Source organism: Ammospiza nelsoni, chromosome 8, assembly GCF_027579445.1.
Source record: "Ammospiza nelsoni isolate bAmmNel1 chromosome 8, bAmmNel1.pri, whole genome shotgun sequence".
Taxonomy (NCBI): Eukaryota; Metazoa; Chordata; class Aves; order Passeriformes; family Passerellidae; genus Ammospiza; species Ammospiza nelsoni.
In genome coordinates, this window is record NC_080640.1 from 33,484,723 (window position 1) to 33,506,010 (window position 21,288).

The 21,288-nt window shown below is 51.3% G+C and overlaps 1 protein-coding gene across 1 annotated transcript; it reads left to right on the forward strand.

The window, feature by feature from the left end:
• The first annotated feature begins 3,303 nt into the window (after positions 1-3,303).
• On the forward strand, positions 3,304-20,275 carry LOC132076546 (microsomal triglyceride transfer protein-like). The gene is made up of 20 exons (XM_059477680.1): positions 3,304-3,328; positions 5,076-5,169; positions 6,787-6,854; positions 8,819-8,997; positions 10,569-10,712; positions 11,173-11,280; positions 11,824-11,940; positions 12,739-12,878; positions 12,956-13,109; positions 13,277-13,434; positions 13,643-13,808; positions 14,777-14,884; positions 14,997-15,209; positions 15,306-15,520; positions 16,101-16,198; positions 16,841-16,962; positions 17,469-17,696; positions 17,974-18,098; positions 18,308-18,478; positions 19,409-20,275. The coding sequence occupies exons 1-20, from the start codon at positions 3,304-3,306 to the stop codon at positions 19,554-19,556; spliced, it is 2,781 nt and encodes a 926-aa protein (XP_059333663.1). The 3' UTR covers positions 19,557-20,275.
• Positions 20,276-21,288: the final 1,013 nt, after the last annotated feature.

A 21,288-nucleotide genomic window follows, 5' to 3' on the forward strand; every position in this document is an offset into this window, starting at 1 on the left:
GGGACACCGACGTTCCTGTCCCGAAAAAGGAGTGCTAAGAAAAAGGGCCCCGCTCTGTTGGAGCTGGGGAAGAAGCGCAGCCCCGGGGAAGCCGCTTCTGGGGCTCTCAACAGTGAATTCTCGCAGGGATTCTTGGGCTGGGCTGGGCCAGGCCAGGTGCCCGGGGCCAGCAAAAGCGCTCTGAGCCTCTGCTCCTGGCCCTGGGCAGGCAACAGAACACAGCAGGAAAGGCTCGAGGATCGGCAAAGGCCAGGCAGAGATCTCTCACCTGTCACTGGTATAAAGGGACACGACTGGGGGGAATTCTTTGACTTCATTATGACACAAATCGTGGCAAGAGAAGGAGCGGTGAAGCAGCAGGGTTCAGCCTCGGAAGCAGGACTGTGCCCTCGGCCCCCGGCAGCCGCAGCAGGGGATAAAGGATCCCCGGGCCGAGCAGCGGCTCTGCCCCAGCACGGGGATGTGTCCGGAGCCCCCGCTCCGGGCCGGGCTCGCAGGGCCGAGCGCGGAGCAGGCGCTGAGCTGCTCCTGGAGCTTCCAGCGCTGCTGGATCCGGCGGGCGCGGCACAGGCACTGCCGGGGGCATCGCTCGGTGCCTGGCGGCGTTTGCCGTCCCCAGGGAGAAACTGAGCCCGGCCCGCAGCGCCAGCTCATCCTCACCCTTCTATTGCAATTGCTCCATGGTTAAACCAAGGGGAAACTCCCTCTTGTCGCCAATTCAAAGCCTTGAATCAAGGGGAGAACGGAGGGTCCCTCTCCATTTAGATCCCTAAATCATAAGGAGGGTTTCCCCTCAATTTAATCCTGAATAAAAAGTGAACGAAGGGGGATTTTTCCTCAATTTAGGCTCCTAAAATGAGGGGAAATTCATTTTCCCTCTTCAATTTACCTCAAGAAAGACCTTTCTGGGGGCTTTTGGACAAATATTTTGTCAGTGAAGGTCCCTTCAAATGGAGGGACCCCTTTGATGGAACTCTTACAGTGGCACATCAAGAGGTTCCTCTCAAGAGAAGCCTTTTCAGACCAGGGACAGCCGTGTTTGCTCTCAGTTTGAACCAGGAGATGATGAAAATGGGGCTCTTTTCCTCAATTCCAACAGCACCATGAAGATATTCTCCTTACATTTCAACATGAAAATCAAGGAAAACGGTAATTGCCTGCCTAGTGAGACACCCAAAATGACGAAAAAGGTGTGTTTTCCTAAATTGAGACCCTTCAAATGACAGGTGAATGGGTATCCTCCCCAGTTCAAACACAATTACAGAAAAGCTTTCCCCCCTCCATTTCAATCCCATTTTTGGGGCACTGGGGATGGACTGGGGGCACTTCCCCCTCCTCACTGCTCACCCCTGGGGCTGCTGCCCCTCGCACAGTGCTGAGCAGTTCCCTCCCAGTTCCCTGCCAGTTTCCCTCTTCCTGGCGAGCCCCGGCAGGGATGGGGAGAGCACTGGGCAGGAGCTGGGAGCGCTGTTCCTTCCCAGGGCTCCTGATATCCCTGCCAGTGCTCCTTCCTGCTCACTCCCGCTGCTCCCACTCTCCCTCCCAGTTCCCTCCTGGCATTCCCTGTGCTCCCAGTTCCCTCCCAGTGTTCCCAGGATCTCTCCCAGTGCTGCCAGCGGCAAAGCCCTGGGGGCACAGCGTGCTCTGCTCTTGGAGAGGCGAGACTGGAGCTGTCAGGAGAGCAAACCCGGCTGGAGAAACTACACACTGTCACACAGGAACAAAACCCTTAACGAGGATGGGTTCCTCTTGCTGGCACAAGGAGAGAAGCAGAAATCTGACAGGAATATTCTTCATCATTCTGCCCAGGCTCTGTCAAATACTCCAGCTCCCGCACCTCGGGAAAAAACTAGTGGCTTCTAAGCAGTGACTTTGATGTCAGTGAGCAGGTTATTCTGGATTAATCTCACACTGGAAAGCAGCCTTCACAGCCTACTGCTCTTGGCATCACCCAGAGTTTGGAGGCTGCTGCCCAGGGAGCTCCTGAGTTGTATCTTCCTTGACAATGTTATCTGCCCCTTGTTTAATTGTGAAAACATAAATAAAATGCAGGGAACATTGGCCCAGGGTCTCAGGACTTGCATAAGTCTTCCAAAGAAAGGGAAAAAGAGCGTTTCTCCCAAACAACAGTGTTTAAAAGTTCGTGTTGTCTACATATATTTTGAAAAGGAAAAGAGGAAGAGTAAAATATCAATTACTGTGCCAGTGGTGCTCCAGCCTATTTCTGTTATCTTCTTTCACTTGTAGCATCTCTAGGAATACTGAATAAAAGCCCAAAACTAATAGAACACTGAATTCAAGCTGAATGAGAAGCAATCTGGCTGCAGGTTTGTGGCACTCCAGTGCCTGGGTTCCAGTAAGGGAGCTCATCCCCTCTGCAGTTCTAAGCCAGATCCCAAAGTCCTGAGCATCAGCTTTCAGCTTTTTGAACACTGAACTGTAAGCAAAGCTGCTGGGGAGGGCCATGCTCCAGGCACATCTGTGCCATTTCATCTCTCCAGCTCTCTCAGCTCAGCTCGGCTCTTTCCCTCTCCTTGCTGGCTTTGGCTCATGCATTTCTTGAGGGGCTGCCCTGCACTGACCAGAGCATGAACTGACCATCAGACAAACAGCTTCTGGCACTGTGGCTCTATCCTAAATGCACCATTGCCCAAAGGAATTCCAGGGCCTTAATTTCACTTAAAATGCCTTTTAAAGGAACCTGGTTTGATGCCCTCCATTTCTAAACAAGGAGTGCACAACGCTCCTGCACTTCCTGCCAGGGGCATTCTTTGAGCCTTGCAGAAAGGCTTTAAAGCAGCACAGAGCTTGTTAAGCACCAACAACTTCATCCAAAATGCAAATCAATAGCATGGGCAAAGCATGACTTAAAGCCTATTTTACAACTGAATTAAAGAGCAGTTGCATTGCCAATTGACAAGATGAGAAAGGTTTCCTTAGCAGTTGTTGAGATGACAAAGTAAGGGTGAGGATGGAGCATGGAGAGGGGGAAAGGAGGGGAAAACCTTCATTTGCGCAGTGGAGTTTTAACCATCATGGTCACACCTCAAGGACTTGCAGAAACCATTCTAATCTCAAGAAAGGAAAAGCTTCCTTGATATTTTTCATTTCAGCAAGAGCCTAAGGGAGCCCTCAGCAGCAGGACATTGGGATAACTGCAAGGCTGGTGTCTGGAGCAGAGAGAGCAGGGTGTGCTCCTCAAAGGCAGACCTTCACCCCCAGCAGCCAGAAAGCAGAAAAACAAGGAGCCAACAAAGCCTTAAGTGAGGAGTGGGTTATCAAGGGTTTTATAAGGAAAGAGCAATGTGTGGGAAACAGGACCTGGAAGGTGAGAGAGGAAGGAAAAAGGGAGACACCTGAGACCTCTTGAAATTGAAAATGAGAAAAGAAGGGAGGAGGAAAGAAAAGGCTGTGACTACATTCTCACTCAGCTGGGGCTGACTGTAAAGGTAATAGAGGGAAGCTGTAGAAAGAGGAGATTTCTTTATTGTAGCAAAGTACTGGGATAAATTCACAGGAGAAACTGTGAAATCTCTACCAGCAGCAGCTCTCTGCAAAGAGCCAGTCATCCATTCCCCATGCCAAAACCAGGCTCAGGGAACTGGGCCAGACAACATCCCCAGGTTGATCCCAGCCTCATTTTCCAAAAATTGCTCAAAATTATCATTGTGCATTAACACAGGAAAGTCTTTCTTTCAGCTTATCAGGCTTTGAGATGCCTCAGATTGAGATGCAAACCCAGCTCCTGTCCCTTTGTTGTGCTCAGACTTTCCCCCTTTCCCTGACCCCATCTCTTTAGCAAGCAACAGCTCATCGGGAGCCAGCCAGGCCAGGGGCTTTTCCACAGCTTGTTCCAGGCAGAGGGAAGGAGAAAAATAAAGAAAAAGGAGGACAAAAGGGAGGCTGTCCTGGAAAGTGCAGCCTGGCAACCTCCAGACAATGAAACACAAAGCACTCAGACAGCTCCTTGCAAGTGGGGGCTCACAGGGCTGGGGGGGGGGGTAGCTCTTTTTATACATCTCAGCACAGCCTCATCCCCAGTGTGGGCTGCTTTCCTCCACAAAATCCATAGCTGTGTGCTTGCATAGGAAATTGCTGAACAACTGCCTAAAAACATACAGGTGGGAAAGAAAGGGCATTTCTGCCTTACAGACCAGCTCAGGTGGGCTGGCTTAAAAATTACATATATAGATATACACACACACATACATGTGTGTATATATATATATACATGCATACACACACATATATATATGCATATAGATATAGATAGATAGATAGATAGATAGATAGATAGATAGATAGATAGATAGATAGATAGATGTGTGTGTGTGTGTGTCTGGTCCAAAACCAGGCCTGTAAATATATATTTATATACCACCAAACCTTTCAAACTCCAAAATTAACTGAGCAGAATTGATTTTTTTCCTAAAATTGTGTGGGTTTTAACCAGTTCACACAATCACCAGTCATATTTTCCCCTTGCTCACAGGGCAGGGGATTGGCTGCTTTGCAGGAGTAGAAATCATCTCCTAAGGAGACCCCAGCTGAGGCTCATTAGGGTCATTAAAGCTCATTAGGGCCCTCAGGTGCTCACTGGTCACACCTGGGGCCTCTTGACCCACACAGCCCCAGGAAATCTCTCTGTTCAGGGATTTTGGAGACCTTTGAGTGCCACCAGTACAATCATGTGGGAGCTGCTCATCCCCCTTCAGTTTTTCTCTTCGAGGGAAGGATTGATGGAGCTTGTTGGTAGAGTCAGGGCTTTCCCTGCCACTGCAATGGCAAAAAGGGAGGTGGCAAGGCAGGAGAAGGTGCTGGGGATGAGGTGGGGGGACTTTTGGAGCTGAAGGTCATTTGGAAGAGGAGGAAATTGGGGTTTGCAGGCTGTGATGCAGCAGCCCCTGTGGCTTCCATCCAGGCGAGTGCAGCCTGGCCACCCTTTGCCAAAGTCCAGCCTGATGTCACAGCTCGGGGTGGTGAGGTCCCTGTGTGCCTCTCTGGCCTGGGCACGCTGACCTGGGCACTCTGAGTGCCCCTGCTCTGCTCTGCCCTGCTCTGCCCGTGGGTTTCAGAGCTGCCACACCAGGCCCTGCAGCCAGGATCCCCCCTGGTGGCCCAGCAGCCAGGGCCCTTCACTGGACAGAAGTGGGAGCTCACACTGGAGTGGTACACGAGGGGCTGGGGGAGCACCCAGGATTCCAGCAGCACTGACTTTAGAACCATCCATCTGCCCACAGGTGTCCAAAGTTCCATAAGGCACCTTTCCAAGAGCATGGCAACCCCAGAGGGATTTGAGAAGAATGCTTCACAAAGCTTTTACCTCCCTCTGGCTTCTTCTGCTTTATTCTTTTTCACAGATTGTCTCAGTGACAGAAGGAAGAAGCAGGTTTGGAGAAAAAAAAAACAGGTTTTCTCTCAGTTTTTTACATCCTAACCCTGGAAATTCTTGGCAGCCAGACCTAAACAACCAACCTGCCAAAGTTCAGCTCCCCTTTGAGGCCTCCTTATCAGCAGGTTTTTTTCACAGACTATTTCTGTTTGCCTTTCCTCTCCAGGTATTTTGTTGAGCTGCAGCCAGCAAACATTCTGGGACCTCACCTTCAGGGCTCAGACCCTCCACAACCACCTCACCCTGAAATATTTCCTTTTCCCCCATGCTGGATAAACAACTAAGGCTTCCTGTGTTCAGCAGGAAGTTTTCATGCTCTGAGAAGTGTGCTTTGCTCTCACTGCACTGCAGAGCACAGATCCCCCAGAGCCACAACATGGTTTGTGTTGGAAGAAACCTTAAAAATCACCCAATTCCAACCCCCTGCCATGGGCAGGGACAATTTCCACTATCCCAGGCTGCTCCAAGCCCTGTCCAGCCTGGCCTTGGACACTTGCAGGGATCCAGGGGCAGCCACAGCTGCTCTGGGCCATGGGCTTCTCTGCCCTTGCCAGGGGGTTGAGAGAAAATGGTCTTTAAGGTCCCTTCCACCTCAAACCATTCCATGAGTCTAGAAAAGCTAAATGAAAATACTGAAGAGAAGGATATTTTTCAAATTAAATATGGGGCATTTGTCCATAAACACCACAAAAGACCAAGTGAAGACACCACAAATGGGAAAGCTATAACTGGAATTTTCCCAGGTTTCTCTCAGCTGGATCTGCTTTCATTTTCTGATCACAGTAGAAGCCCAAAAGCCCAGTGGTGATGCAGAGCTGGGAGATTTGCCCTTGAAAATGCCAACACAGCAAAGTCCTGGGGTTCTGATCCCACTGCAATGTGCAGATCACTTCCAGAATGACACATGTGAAGTGCCCCCCTCTTCCACCCCCCCCCCCATTCTTTTTAGCAAAAAGCCTTCCCAGGACCCTGATCTGCATCAGCAGCCCTTACTGTGGTGTCTTTAGAAAACAATTAAACTCAGCAATCAGAAGGTTCATGCACTAATAAAAACACTGTATGGTGAGTGGGCCAAGGGGTTTAGAGATGGATTTCCCAAGCCTTTCCCATTTCTTTCTGGGGGTAGCAGTGCTCCCTGTCCCCTCCAGCCTGGCCCTTTAAGTAACTTGGGCCTCCAGGCTGCAAATCCCAGTCTCCAGCTAAAAGGATGGAAAAGCTGTTTCCCCCTTCCCCCTTCTGGGGCTTTTCTTTTGAAAAGAACTGTTTTCTATCCTGTGATGGGAAGAGACAGATCTCCAAAAGACAGAGCAGCTTTCTGAGCATCCCCCTCCCGTATCAGGAGAACTGACAATTCCTCCTCCCCTCAATGCTTCTGGCTGCTCTTTTTCTCCCAGCTTTCCTCCCCTCCCGCCGGCCTTTGGCGAACCCCAGCTGATTTCCAAACCCTCCGCGGCTGCTGGGGGTTGGTACAAAGGTTTAATTATTTCCCTTTCCTTGGGTGAGGCGGGGACAGGAGCAGGTCGGGCCCCATCGCCCGGCTCTGCTGATCTTGGCACTTTTGTTGTGCGGTTCCTCTCTCCCGGCCCCCTCCCTTGCCTGCTCCTGCCCTCTGGATGGGCCCTGGAGCCCACCATGGACCCACAGGCACTTTGGGGATGCTTGTGCCTGCTTTGCTTTTCCCTCCTGAGAGCAGCAAAAGGTAAGGGAGGCTTTGGGCTGGTTGGGGACCAGGGACTCGATGGGGTCCGGATGCCCGGAGAGGTGAGATGCTCATCCCAGCATTTATCCTCCCAGGCTGCAGCCAAGCAGGGAACAGGGACTGGCAAACTGCACACAGCGTGAGCATCTCCTGAGGCTGGGAAATTCTGGGGATTGTGGAAGTCCTTTCCATAATGGGATGGGGAAAATCAGAGAGCTGGAGCTTTTTAAACTGCACAGAGTGCAGAACCGTGAAAATTCCTCAGTCTGTCTGACAGAGGAAAGCCCCAGGGACTGAGCTGGACTTCCATTGATTCATTTGTTGTTAAAAGAAGCAAAGCTGTAAAACATTTCAGAAGTCCAGCAAGTGCATCAAATTTGCAAGAGAATTTCCAGTGACTTCAGAAAACAGATCTGACTGCTTTTGTCATGGCAAAGGCAACCACCCCCCCTTCAATCACACTTGTATATGAGCAAGAGAAGGGACTTCAAATAAGTCTAGAAAAAAAAGATTAAAGCAGAGAGTTTTGAACTAAAGCTATCCCACCAACTTCCTTTTGCCTTAGCACGGAGACAGTGATTTAATTAAAAGTTAGAAGTTCTGATGGAAAACTCATAATATGAAGGATTCTGCTTCTTTTCTCCCCTAAAAGTGTTGATTGTACCCCAGTTAATGCCCAGTGCTGAAAAGGCACTGGAGATATCCCTCCTGTCCATGGGCATGCTCAGGAAACCTCCCTTCAGGATTAAAGTGTGTTTCTTGGGCATTTCTACAAGTGCCCAGGCAGAGCTGCTGCTCCAGCCATCATTTCTGAGGCAGGGCTGGAAACACAAGCAGGAATCAGCTGTCAGCCTGGAGATCACCCAAATATCCAAACCACAGGCACAAATATTTGCCCAGGAAAACCTTTCCATCAGCTAGCCTGCCCTCCCAGGGGGTGCAGTGACCCAGGTCATCAGCACCTGCGAGTCCAGGTGCCCTCTGGGATGGAGGTGATCCATTGTCACCATCGAGTCAGGAACAGCAGTGGAAGTGACACAACTCCATACTGACCAGAAGACCAAACACTTACTTTATTACAGTCTCGTGATATTTATAACCAACATAATTCATCCAGAACCTGACTGATTTTTAATAACACCTGTCACCCAATAGGTTAATTAAGGAACTGCTGTTGTAGGGGTTTCTCTCGTGTGGGTGTAATTAGTATTGACTCTAGGATGCAGAAGGTTAAACTATTGTTTTATTTTTTTATACGATAAAATTATTATATTTTTAAGCAACTCATAACTTTCTTTAGTTTGTTTGATACAGCTTTGACCTTGTTGGCTAACTAATTAAAACACTATTACTCTTTGGTAAATAAATCTCTATAACACATTCTATATATGCTTAGTAACAGGTGTAGCAGGTGGAGATAAGAATTGTTTCAATTCTTTCTCTGAGCTTTTTCACAGCCTTCCCCAGGGATAAATGCCTGGGAAAGCCTGTGCCTGCTCTCTGTGGCCAGAGAGCTGCTGCCACAAGGGACCTCCATTCTAAACACCTCATGAAAAACAACTGCTCAAAACACCAGCTGCAAAACCTGAAGATAAGAATTGTTTTGATTCCTTTCTCTGAGCTTCTCACAGCTTTTCCCAGGACGATGCCTGGGGAACTCTCTGTTTCTCTCTCTCAGCATCCACAATCCATGACTGCTTCCCTCCAACACTTCCATCTTTCCCCAGGGAATCTGCTGCCTTCTTTCCATCCCAGGAGCCTGTATCAGTACCAGTACTCCCTGGCTGTCCAGCTGCAGCACACCTCCACACCATCCCCGTGGGGAGCCTGGCTGCAGGCTGAGGCACTGATCCGTCTGCAGCAGCTCTGGAGGGACCCAGGCGGGGAGGAGCTGCTCCAGCTGCAGGTGGGTACAGGGGGGTAGAGCCATCCCAGCTAGGAATTCCTGCTGGGAACACCCCAGGAGCTGCAGGTGTGTACAGGGGTGTACAGCCATCCCAGCCAGGTGTTCCTGTACAGGGGTGTACAGCCATCCCAGCCAGGGGTTCCTGTACAGGGGTGTACAGCCATCCCAGCCAGGGGTTCCTGTACAGGGGTGTACAGCCATCCCAGCCAGGGGTTCCTGTACAGGGGTGCTACAGCCATCCCAGCCAGGTGTTCCTGTACAGGGGTGTACAGCCATCCCAGCCAGGGGTTCCTGTACAGGGGTGTACAGCCATCCCAGCCAGGGGTTCCTGTACAGGGGTGTACAGCCATCCCAGCCAGGGGTTCCTGTACAGGGGTGCTACAGCCATCCCAGCCAGGGGTTCCTGCTGGGAACACCCCAGGAGCTGAAACCCTGTTGGTTTTTCTGGGTCTGGATTGAAGGCATTTGAGACAGTAGCTCATGTTCAGACTCAGGGGTCTATTATTGCTTATCAGTAAAACAGTCTCACTGCTGTGAGTTTGGCTGCTGTGGTCACCAATTGTTGTGGTGTTGTGGGTCCCCAGGCTGAGGTGAGAGATGAGAATCTGACTCCAAGTTCTTAGAAGACTGATATTGTACCTCTTTGTCTCTCGCTCTTTGTCTCTCTTCTTCTTCCACACCTTCCTTATTTCACATCCTCTTACACAATACTAAAGAAAGAGAGAAAGGAGACATCAGGAGGATAGACAAGAATGAATAGTAAAACTCAGACTCAGAGAGTCCAACACAGCTGGCTGGGATTGGTCATTAAGTAAAAACAATTCATATGGAACCAATCCAAGATGCACCTGTTGGTCAGCAACCTCCAGACCACATTCCAAGCAATCAGATAATTATTGTTTACATTTCTTTTCTGAGGCTTCTCAGGAGAAAAATCCTGAAGGGATTTTTCAGAAAATATCACAGTGACAGGCAGCTTTTCATTAGAAGGCAGCAAATGGCCAACAATCTCTTGTTCCAAGGGCTTTTAAGACTCAACTATCCAATGAAGAACTGACACCTGGATTATTTTCCCTTTTAACCCAATAGCTGATCCCAAAGAGCTGCAATGGGGACTTTTCCACCCAATTACAAAATGCCACCCAAACCCATGGAGAAGGAGGAAGAAGCAGTATGAAGAAGAAACCCAGGATGACACCCTGTGCCCTCCATCTTTCTTCCATCCACAACACACTAAAAATTCCAAAACCTCAATTTCTCACCAAGTGACACACCTACACTGCTCTCTATAATCTATTGCACACTTTTGTGGGTTCTGGTCTATTCTGGAGCTTAGGAAACTTTCTCCATGGATGAGGGTCGGAGTCAGTGCTCCCCTGGGGGTCAAGACACCCCAGAGCACACAGAGAAATATTCCCACTGCTCTGGGTTTCCACACAACCCCTTCTGTTTCTAGCCCACGCCAGCTGAAAAATGACCTCTCTGACCAAATTCACTGCCTGCAGGGGAAATGCACACCAGCCTCAGAGCAGACACTTGGTCACTGCTTTCTGCATCTTCTGCTGTTGTAGATCCATGACCTGAAGGCCCAACACCAGCCAGAGGAGCAGAGGAGCCAGGACAGCAGCAGAGGCTCCCCTGTAGAGATTGCTCTGAGCCCAGAGGCACAGGCAGAGCTCCAGCAGCCAGTGTTCATCTCCTGGAGCAGTGGCAAGGTCAGCTGGACACCTCCTGGGCCTGTTCATGCCCTCTGCAAAGCATTCCTGTCCTCATCCTAGATTTTCTGGGCTATGAGGCCCATGGGAGCTCCATCTCCACCTCTGATTTCAGAGCACTGGCCAATGTTGGACCCTACAAGGAGTCCCGTGCTCCAGAAGGACTCAGCTGGAGCTGCAGAATCCCATGTTAAAGCTCTTCAGCCCTAACCATGGGATATAAGCTCCTTTCTGGCCTTCTCCTCTGAGGCTGTGCGACCCCAGGGTGGGAAGGAAAGGGAAATTTTGTGTTCCTGCATTCACAGACCTCACGCTATTGAGGGATAAGGGCCTCCTTGAGAAAATTCCTCGGGGGTCTGCAGGGTGTTCTCAGGTTCCCTTTTGTCAGGGAAGGCAGCAGGGAGCCTGCAGGGACCCCAGAGATGTCCCCTCAGCCAGGCACCCCCTCCTGCCCTCCCAGGTCAAAGCTTTCTACGGGAATGAAGCAGAAAACATCCTGATCTCCAACCTGAAACGAGGCATCACCAGTCTGTTCCAGCTTCAGCCCCATGCCGGCACCACAGTGGAGGTAGGTCCAGAGCTGGGACCAAAACCCAGAGATGGACCAGGAGAGCTGGCCCTGGAGCCCAGCCAGCCCACGAGCTTCAGCAGAGGGGGCAAAATTCAGGGTAAATAACATTGGGTCTGCTGCTCCAACCGGGCTGTGAGCAAGGGTGACTCTTGGAAAGGCAGAAGAGTTAAAATAAAATAACCTAATTTTCAGCAATTGGCACCCCTTACAAAATCACAGCTTTTCCCTGGACAGTAGGAACAGCAGAGAAAAAACTCCACAAGCATTCCTGCCAACAGGATTTGCTTTGCCAGCAGCCAGCTGGAATGACCTGTGAACAACATGAAATAACCTCAGAATCCCAAATGCAGTCACAGGGGTGCTTAATTAAATCTTAATTTAGAGCCTGAATTTACAAAGATGGACTTGGAGCTGTCCAACCACCCTCTGATTTGTCCCACATTCTGGATTTTAGCTGCTGTTCTCTTTGCTGGGTTGGCCTTTGTGTCTGTCCCCTCCACAGAGTGTTTAACACTCGTGGTCACTCCTGTTTGTTTTCAGGAAGATGCCTCTGGAAGCTGCCAGGTCACCTACACCATGTCCAACCATTCCATCACCAAGACCAAAGATCTCCTCAGCTGCTCGAAGCCAAAGTCTGGATTCACCTCCATGAACAAAGCAAGTCCATTGCTCTCACTGTGGGGGGCTCAGCAGGGCCACCCCTAAAATCCTTTGGCAGGTGGGCTTGGATTCCCATTCCCAGCTGGCTTCAGCCTTCGGCAGCAGCTTGGGATGGGACTCTTAGACCCATCCCCAAAGTGGGATGCACCAGCATCCCTCAGGAGGGTCTCGAGGTGGGAAGGAGCAGCAAAGGTGCTCTGGGTCACCCCATCCCCGCTCCTGTTATCAGTTCTGAGCTGTCAGCTGATCTTGCTTGGGAAGCTGCAGATGCAGGGATGGTTTCTGGGTCTCGTTGCATGGGGGATTATTTTGACAGGATTCTGTTTTGCTGAAAGCAGTAGCCTGTGCTCAACCCTGACATGAACAGAGGAAATCCTGTGGGTCTTGATGCAGTCATACCTGCCATAACCAAAATTTAAGGGGTTTTTTGAAAATATACTAATTCTACTGAATTCAGTATAAAAGTGGACATTCCCATGGAGATCCCAGGGGCCCTGGCAGGGGTCTCAAGACCTCCTTGTTGTGCAAGTCCCTGTGGTGTCACCCCTCTGTCTGCCTGCATCAGCCATGGCTGGGGGCATCCCCTTGCTGCTCCTCACCTGGTGGTGCCTTCTCCCACACCTGGGAAGAAGGTGGGCTCTGATGGATTTTCCTTTCCTACATTTTGCAAGTGAAGTAGGTGACTTGGTGGACTGGAAAGTTCTTTTCCTGCTAATGTAAAGAGATAAATCTCCTGGGGAGAGGCCAAGGGGAACAAAAGGTTGCTTTTTTCCTCATTGCCTTTCCTTTCCCAAGATTTTTGGAGTGGAGTGGCAGCCCTCCAGCAGAAGCCAGTACGTGGTGAGGGACAGCCTGCTGCAGTCAGTCCTGGCAGAGGAAAGCCACGTGGTGGCTCCAGCCCTGAGATCCCGCTCTGGCATCAAAATCAGCTCAAGGTGAGGGATGATCCCAACCCCTGGCCATGGAGGGTGGGAATCACAAAACTTCCCACTGACTGTTTCTCCCTTCACAGGCAGCAGCTCCAGCTGGTGTCTCCTGCAGTGCCTGGGCTGGCAGAGGTGTCTGGACAGAGCTTTGAGGATGTGCTGGCTGGCACGGGGGCACGGCCCCAGCCCCTGGGCACGGCCAGCCTGCCCTTCAGGAGGGTCTGCACCCACTGCCCGTCGGTCAGTGATGCTGCTGAGCCCCAAAACTCCCCCTCAGGCTGGGCACTCGTGGGGTTTGGGGTTAAACCCCGGTGGTGCTTTTGGAGGGGCTGCTTTGGTGCAAATGTTACCCTGTGATAACGTGGGAAAAGAGGCTAAATCCCCCCTAACAAACCTCACCTTTGCAGCTGAGAGCCTTCCTGAAGGCGTTTGACAGGCAGAGAGTCAGAACAGACACCTCGAGGGTGGCGACAGCCTGGCAGTTCCAGAGGTTCATCCAGATGCTGCGCAGTGCCAAGAAGAGGGATGTGCTGCAGCTGCTGAGGAGAGCCCCCGAGGAGGCACGGTGAGAGCCCCTGGAGCTGTGGCTCCAAAATTCCGAGCGCTGGGCAAGACAGACGGGGATGGTTGGTGCTGCTCCATGGCAGCTTCTCCATGCTCCTCCATCCTGGCTAGTGGCAGTGTTCTCTGGCTTCTCCTAATGCCTGTCCTGTCCAAGCACTGCAGGGTTTTTGTGGGCTGTGCCTCTGCTGATTTCCCTCCTCCTGCTCCAGCCCCTTCCTGGTGGAGGCAGCGGTGGCCACACAGTCGGTGGCTTCCTTGGCAGCGCTCTCAGAGTTCCTGGATTTCAGCCAGGAGCCCAAATCCCTCCTGGAGAAGTTCCTCTATGCAGCAGCTTTCTCTCCCCGGCCTTCAGGAGAGCTTCTCCAGCTCGTCCTGGTGAGTATGGACATCTCCCTCTCTTCCCCATCCTGGGATGGATCCACACACACCATGGAACAAGGGAAACCTTTCTGTAGAAATTGATTTTCCTGCTCATGGGTTTGGTTCATGTGCATTTAGTGGGATGGGAGTAGATGATTTCCAGAGCAAAAGAATCCAGCAGAAGATGCTTTGTATCAGTGCATTAAAGATAATAAAATCTCAATTTAGAGCCCGAGCATTTTATCCAATTAAATCATGCATGGCCTCCTTCAAGGCAGGTAAGAACTAGTTTTCCCTGACTGTGGGAATCCACAAAATCAGAGGGTTTTGGGGAAGCTGCAAAAGGCAGGCCCCAGAGACAGCAGAACTGTGATTAGAGCTAAGCAGCAACCATGAGAATGGTCAGCAGAAAAATTATTGAAAAAGTAGAAAAGGAAGGACAAATAGAACAATGCTCTGTGTATTAACACTTGTCTAGAATAACTCCCTAAGCTACAGAAAAGTTTATCTAGTGAGACATTAGGAAGGTTGAAGTTTAATAATGGAGCTCTGTGCATTGTGTTTTAAGGCTTACAAGCAGGTATTGTATTTGAAATAAGCAAGCATTGTGTTAACCAAAGGTACCTGTGCTTATAGTGGTTGGATGGAACTACTGTCAATGTGCTTTTGCTTTTTGTGATTGGTCAAGAAGCTTATAAGTAAGTTGTAACACTAAGTTTTTTGGCCTGCTGCCTGGGATGTGAGCTGGTGGCCTCTTCCCATTGTCATAACCATGTAATGAGACTGATGCTGGAAAACAAAACAGCTCAAAGCACATTTCACAGCAGCCCTGTCCTGTTTGTGATTTGTACACAGCCCCCAGCCAGTGACACCTGACTTGCTTGAGATAACAGGTAAAGCAAACTCCTTCTCTTTTTTTCCTTTTATTTTTCTCCCTAATTTCTTTTTTTCCTGCTTCCTGTTACCCCTTTCCTGATGCCCAGGACAAGCTGGATGGGAAGCAGCTGGCACCTGAGATCTGGGAGACAGGAGTAGTTGCTGTGGGCTCTCTGGTGGGCAAGCTGTGCCAGCAGAAGCTCTGTGGGCTGCAGGTGGGTCCTCTGCAGTCCCTCACACTTGGCTTTTTGGGACACCCCCCAATTCCAGGGTGCCCAGGATATCTCCTGTCCCTCACTCCCCTCTCCTCCTGCAAATCCCGAGCAGGTGGTGGAGCGTGGGGTGGAAACCATCCTCAGGGGGCTCAGAGGTGCCCAGGAGGAGCCCAGGGTGGTCATTTCCCTGCTGGCCCTGGGCAATGCAAGGCTCCCTGAGACCATCCCCACCCTCCTGGAGCACGCTGAGGGCGGTCCCACGGCTGTCACCACCGCTGCCACCTCTGCCCTGCAGCGATTCCCCGCTCCCCACATCTCCAGCAAGGTAGGAGAGCAGGTTGTGTGAGGCTTGGTGCTCCCCTCCCCACTCAAAGCCAAGCTGCTGGGGTGCCCTTCACTCTCAATTACCCCTTCCCATCAGGTGAAGCAAGTGATGAGGAGGATTTTCCACCAGAAGAGGAAGAGTTATGACAAAACCTGTCGCCTGGCAGCTGCAGAAATCCTCCTGGATAACCACCCCCTGCCCATGGATGTCATCAACATCCTGCTGGCCACCACGGAGATGGAGACAGAGGTGGCCACGTTCCTGCTGCTGAAGGTGCAGAACAGCCTGCGTGACCACCACCACCTGGCAAGGTGGGGCTTGAGGGCACAGGGACATTTTCCCTCTGCTCTGTATCCCCTTTTTCTCCTCCTCCTCCTCAATCCAGCTCGGGGGTTTGGACCAATATATCTTTAAACTGTGCTGACATCACTTCATGGGGGCTGCCTGGATATCCCTGGAGTAAAAACAGGGATGCAGATGTCACACAGCCAGGCAGAACCTGATTTTGTCATCCTGCCCCATGGCAGCAGGACCCAGGCTTGTGGGTTCAGCAGAGTCCTTGGAGGCTGAAGCTCTGGCTCCCAGGGCAGTGCACAATTTGTGCCTGCAATAATCTTTCTGTCTGCACAGAACAAACCAAGCACTCACATTTTTCAGAGCTAAGCAAAAGCTGCACAAAAATATCTGCCTGGTTTATCCTAGTAATCCAGAGGAAAAGGAAACTCCAGGGTAGCCCACGTCTAATGCTTTCATTCTTTTACTCACACTTTTCTGGGCAGTCAGCAACCATGAGAAACGCTTTGGCAAATTATATTTCCTTCTGTGGTGACCACTGACCCCTTGCCTTCCCTCCCTCCCAGTGCTGACACATCCTTTCCCTCTCTTTTCCAGGAAGATACTGAAAGACATCATGGCAGACCCACGGATCAACAATTACAACTTCTTCTCCAAAGTTGGCATCTCCTCTTCTTTCTCAGCACCTCTGGCAGGTGACAGCACAGAGGACACCTTGGTCCCCTCAGAGGGTTAAAGGAGGGGTTGGTGGGAAAAGGCAGCTCCAGAGGAGGATCCAGGTCTGTAGAATGCCCCAAAATCTCAGGGAGGTTTCTGAGAACGTCCCCCAGTACCAGAGATATGAACATGCCCTTCTCTGACACAAACTTTTGCCAAATCTTGCTGGTTTGGAAGAGGGACTTCAGCTGGAAATGAAACCAACAGCAGGTTGCTGGTGGGAGTTTCCATGCTTTCCCTGACAAGTTCCTTTGGTATTTTTAATAAGATCTCCAGAGAGGAGGATTCTTGCACTGAGATTTAAAAGAAAGAATCAAATTTCAGAGACTGCAAAAAGCAGCGCTTGCTAAATATCTGCTGAATTCTTCACCCCTCATTTCTGTCCCCGTTCAAATTAGCTCAGTCTGGCCTTGCAGAGGGTCAGTGAAGGTGGAATATCCAGGGAGAAAAAAAAAAAAACCAACCTTGCAATGCTGAATCATTTGAGTGTTGCCAGAATGAAAGGAGTGGATGCAGAGTGGTACCACAGGTTTGGGTTGGAGGGACCTTAAAGATCATCCTGTTAGCACCCCTTCCAGCAGACACCCAGGGGTGCTCATGGGCATCTCTCTGCCCTTCAGTCACCCAGGACCTGACCTCCACTTTTGGGCTGGACCTGCTGTTTGTGGAGGGTGGATTCCTGAGGAAGAGCGTCTCCGACTTCTCCCTGCTCAGCCATGGCCAGCGGCTCTGTGCAGCTCAGGTGCCACTGAGAGAGGGGCTGGGGGCTGCAGGGGGGTGACAGCACAACCCAGGGGTGCCACTGCTGTCCCTGTGTCCCCTCTTCACCTCCTCGTGGTGCTTCACCTCTGTGCTCAGCACGTCCTGTGTCAGAAAAAGGCAAATTCCCAAATCGCTGGTGTGAAACCAGACTCCTGCTCTGGAGAGGGGAGCCTCCTGCTCCCCAAAAACCAGAGGATGGAACACTGGTACCTCAGGGTGCTCAGGGAAGGTTTGGATGCCTCAGTGGCACCTCCGGGTGCTCAGGGATGGCTTGGATGTCACACGGGTACCTTGGAGTGCTCGGGGATGGCTTGGATGTCACACGGGTACCTTGGAGTGCTCGGGGATGGCTTGGATGTCACACTGGTATCTCAGGGTGCTCAGGGATGGCTTGGATGCCTCAGTGGTACCTCAGGGATGGCTTGGATGCCTCACCCAAGTCACTCCATCACTGATGTCCTGCTCCTGTCCACTTCTGTCTTCCAGGTGACCTTTGAAGCACAAGGGATGGAGTTGATGATGGGAGAAAACCTCTCGGAAGGAGAAGAGGAGCCAGAGCTCAGGGCTGGGATGGCAGCCACCTTCTTTGACGTCCAGCTGCGGCCAATTGTCTTCTTCCAGGGATACACAGACCTGATGGGCAAGGTCCTGCTGAGCAGTGCAGAGCCCACCAGTGTGGTCAGGGGGAACCTCCTGCTGATGGACCATCACCAGGTACTGGCTGGGGAGGAAGCAGTGGCCTGTCTGCACATCCCAACTGAGCCTGTGGATGTTGCACACCACAGACACAGATCTGAGAGCGAGGTGGCACTGCCAGATGTGTCTTGGGGGTTGGTAAAGCGGTGGGATGGCTTGTTCTGCCATGGGAGACCCGTGGCTGAGGTGCAGGGTTGGGATGGACATTCCCAGCAGCCACAAGGCCCTGCTGGTGCCAGCACTCATCCAGGAGCAGGGCCTGGCCACAGGGAGCTCTGCCTTTTCCATCTTCCAGGTCATTCCTCTGCAGTCTGGCCTCCAAGTGACCGTCAGACTCCAGGGTGGGCTGGGGCTGGACATCTCAGCTGACATGGACGTGAGCATTTGGGAGCAGGAGCTGAAAACCAGCGTCAGTGCCAGGTCAGCCTGGCTCTGGGAATGGGAATACCTGGGGGGCAAGGGTGGATTTCCACTGCTCCCTGCTCTTCTCCTGGTGGGTCCAGCCTTTCCTGGTGCTTACACAGACATTTTCCATGGCCAGACCTCTAACTGAGGTGTTTATGGAGTTGTTTGGTGCCCAGCTCAGGCCATTGCTCCATGACCAGACCCTACGTGCTTCTCTCTCCCAGGGGAAGCCTTGCCATGGATTTCCAGGCTGAACTGGATTCCCCTTTGCTCCAAGCCAGCCTGAGGAGCCAGACAGAGGTGGAGACCTCCATCCACTTTGACACCAAGCTGAGGTTTTCCAGCAGCCCCGTGCTCATGTGCCTGCAGCTGAGAGAGGAGCAGGTCCCATACAGGTAGCACCAGATCCTGCAGAAACATCCTGGCGGGCTTGAGAGAAAGGAGGGAAGAGGAGAGGATTAATGGTTGCACTTATTGGGTGGGAATTGGTAGGGATGAGGGAAGGGCACCACAAGTTTCTGATATGGGTGGAAGCATCATCTGTGACTGTGTTCACAGGGGTTCTTGCGTATGGGAAGAGATGAGGATCTGACTCCATGTTTCAGAAGGCTTGATTTATTAGTTTATGATATATATTAAAACGATACTAAAAGGGTAGAAGCAAAGGATTTCATCAGAAGGCTAGCTAAGAATAGAAAAAGAAAGAATGATAACAAAGGCAGCTGTTTAGGACTCTGTGTCTGAGCCAGCTGGGCTGTGATTGGCCATTAATTACAAACATCCAACATGAGCCAATCACAGATGCACCTGTTGCATTTCACAGCAGCAGATAATAAATGTTTACATTTTGTTCCTGACCCCTCAGCTTCTCAAGAGGAAAAATCCTAAGGAAAGGATTTTTCATGAAAAGATATCTGCGACAATCATCCATAAGTGTTGCTCTGATTTTTTAAGATTCTCTAAGCCTTCTGATGTTGACATTCTTGTAGCAAACTTTCTCACACACTTTCTGTAAATAATTGATTGTTTTACATTCTTTTATAGAAGAGGAGAAATTTGATAGACTCTTGGTTTGTGCAATGTCATTGGAGAGGTGGCACTGTCACCCTCCAATCCACTGTCACTTTTAGAAATCTATAAATGATGGAGTCAGAAAATAAATTTCCCTTTTCCTCACCTTGAGAGCAGCAGTGTGTGCGCTCGTGTTGTTCCGTGTCCTATAGTGACACATGAGACCATCAGGAGATGGTGACTGGGAGCAGAAGGGTGAGATCCACCACCCCCACCAGAGCTCCTGACCGTGCTGCTGTCCCTCTGTCCCACAGGGAAGTGTTCTCAGTGTCCCAGTCTGCCGGGAGCCGGAGCAGCACCGCTCGGAGGGGCCGGCGCGGCGCCGTGCCCGGCAGGGAATTTGCCCTGCACCAAACCAACTCCAGGGTCTGCAACCTCCTGCTGGCTGCAGAAAAGGAATAGGGAGCCAGAGCACCTCGGGATTCTCCTCCACAACCACCTTTGAATGAGGAGAATGCTGCAATAAGGGCACCAGAAGGATGATGAGGAAGGACAAGAGGAGCTGCTGAAGAACAGACACACCCCAAGCCCCCAAACCTGCCCTCACACCCCAAAGGCTCAGATTTCCGACTCCTCCCCTTCATGGGGCAGGGCCTTGCTGGAAGCCAAGCTATTTCTCATGAAAAACAGCCTTGTTTTGCAAGTGGATTAGTTCCTGAGAGCCCAAGAAACCCTCCTGGAGGACTGCACCCCAAAATGCTGAGTTTTCTCCCTGTTTACCAAAGCTGTCAGGAGGGGACACATCTGCAGCCAGCTGGAACTCCCCAGTGGAGGGAATAAATGACCTTCCTTGCCCAAGCTGGATTGCTGTCATCCACCCCACCCAACACCTCCAGGATCAGAGGGCTGGTGAGGAAAAGGCAGCATTTCTCCATTCCTTCCTGATAGTAATGTGCCTTGGAAGTCTTTTTAGCCCTTTTTCTGTGGTGTGTGTGCTACAAAACAACCTTTTTAGGAAAGAAAAGAGGAATATGGAGTATACATTCTTTTGTTAATTATGAGCCTGAAATGTTAGCACTGAGTCTCCTGGTTCAGGGGAGGAGACTTGCCTGGTTTTCCATCTGGAGACACCAATTACAAGCACTTTGGTTATGTACAGAAATAAATGCCCTGTGTTTTCATACTGTCTCTGTTTGACTCGTAACTGTCCTGGACACATGGAAAGGCAGAAGGAGGAGGCATTTCCAGCAAGAACCTGCTTTCTAGGTCTGCATTTAGGGTGCTCCCTTTCCTCTTCCTCCTCCTCTAGAGACTGACAAAGGCGGATTTGCCATCCAGCTGATATTTACCCCAAATCAGCTGAACTCCTAGTCCCAAAGGATACCTGTCCTGCCAGAGGGACCAGGTCCTGTAGCTGGGATTGGAGTTGGGAATGTGTTTCCAGACCCTTTGCAAGGGGGGAGGACATCTGAATACAGATTTCACCAGTTTGCATTGCTGCTGGCAGCTTTGCTGTCCTGCTGAATCCTGATGTTTTCCAAGCCCTCCCAAGGATTTTATTTTTCCCCCAGTCCTGTTTAGATGCTCAAACAGCACTGAAGGACCATGGGCCTTTTGGTGAAGTCACCCATTTCCTTGGCAATGGCTCCAAACCCTCCCAGAAGGGACCTCTCAGCCCCAGGTCCCCAGTAAAGGTGACACTGTGCCCGCAGAGCTGGAATGGAGTCCCCTCAGTTTGGATGGGCAGAAAGGGACCGGGATGTGAATTTATTTTACCCAGCCTGTTCCAGTGCTTGCCAGCCCTCTCCGTGAAGGAATTTTCCCTCATTTCCAGCCTCCCCTGGCCCAGCCTGAGGCCCTTTCCCCTTGTCCTGTCCCTGTTCCCTGGCAGCACAGCCCGACCCCCCCTGGCTGTCCCCTCCTGTCAGGAGTTGTGCAGAGCCACAAGGGCCCCCTGAGCCTCCTTTGCTCCAGGCTGAGCCCCTTGCCAGCTCCCTCAGCCTCCCAAAGAGTCCCTCCATCCAGCAGCGAGGGACAGGGACAATCGGGCGGGGTTGGAGTGCCAGGTGTGACTGCTGGTGAGGATCCCCAGGGCAGCCTCTGTCCATCCATCTCCCAGGGATGTCGCAGCGCTCCTGTGGCCCCTCCAGGAGCCGCGTTCCGTGCGGAGCTGCAGAGCAGCAGTGACCTCCAG

What these genes read in the sequence shown, in the direction of transcription:
- LOC132076546 (XM_059477680.1), top strand. Translation starts at nt 3,304, where the DNA reads ATGTGTGGGAAACAGGACCTGGAAG. An exon ending in ATGCCGGCACCACAGTGGAG is followed by an intron (nt 11,281 to 11,823) that starts GTAGGTCCAGAG and finishes GTTTGTTTTCAG; the next exon opens with GAAGATGCCTCTGGAAGCTG. An exon ending in GACCACCACCACCTGGCAAG is followed by an intron (nt 15,521 to 16,100) that starts GTGGGGCTTGAG and finishes TCTCTTTTCCAG; the next exon opens with GAAGATACTGAAAGACATCA.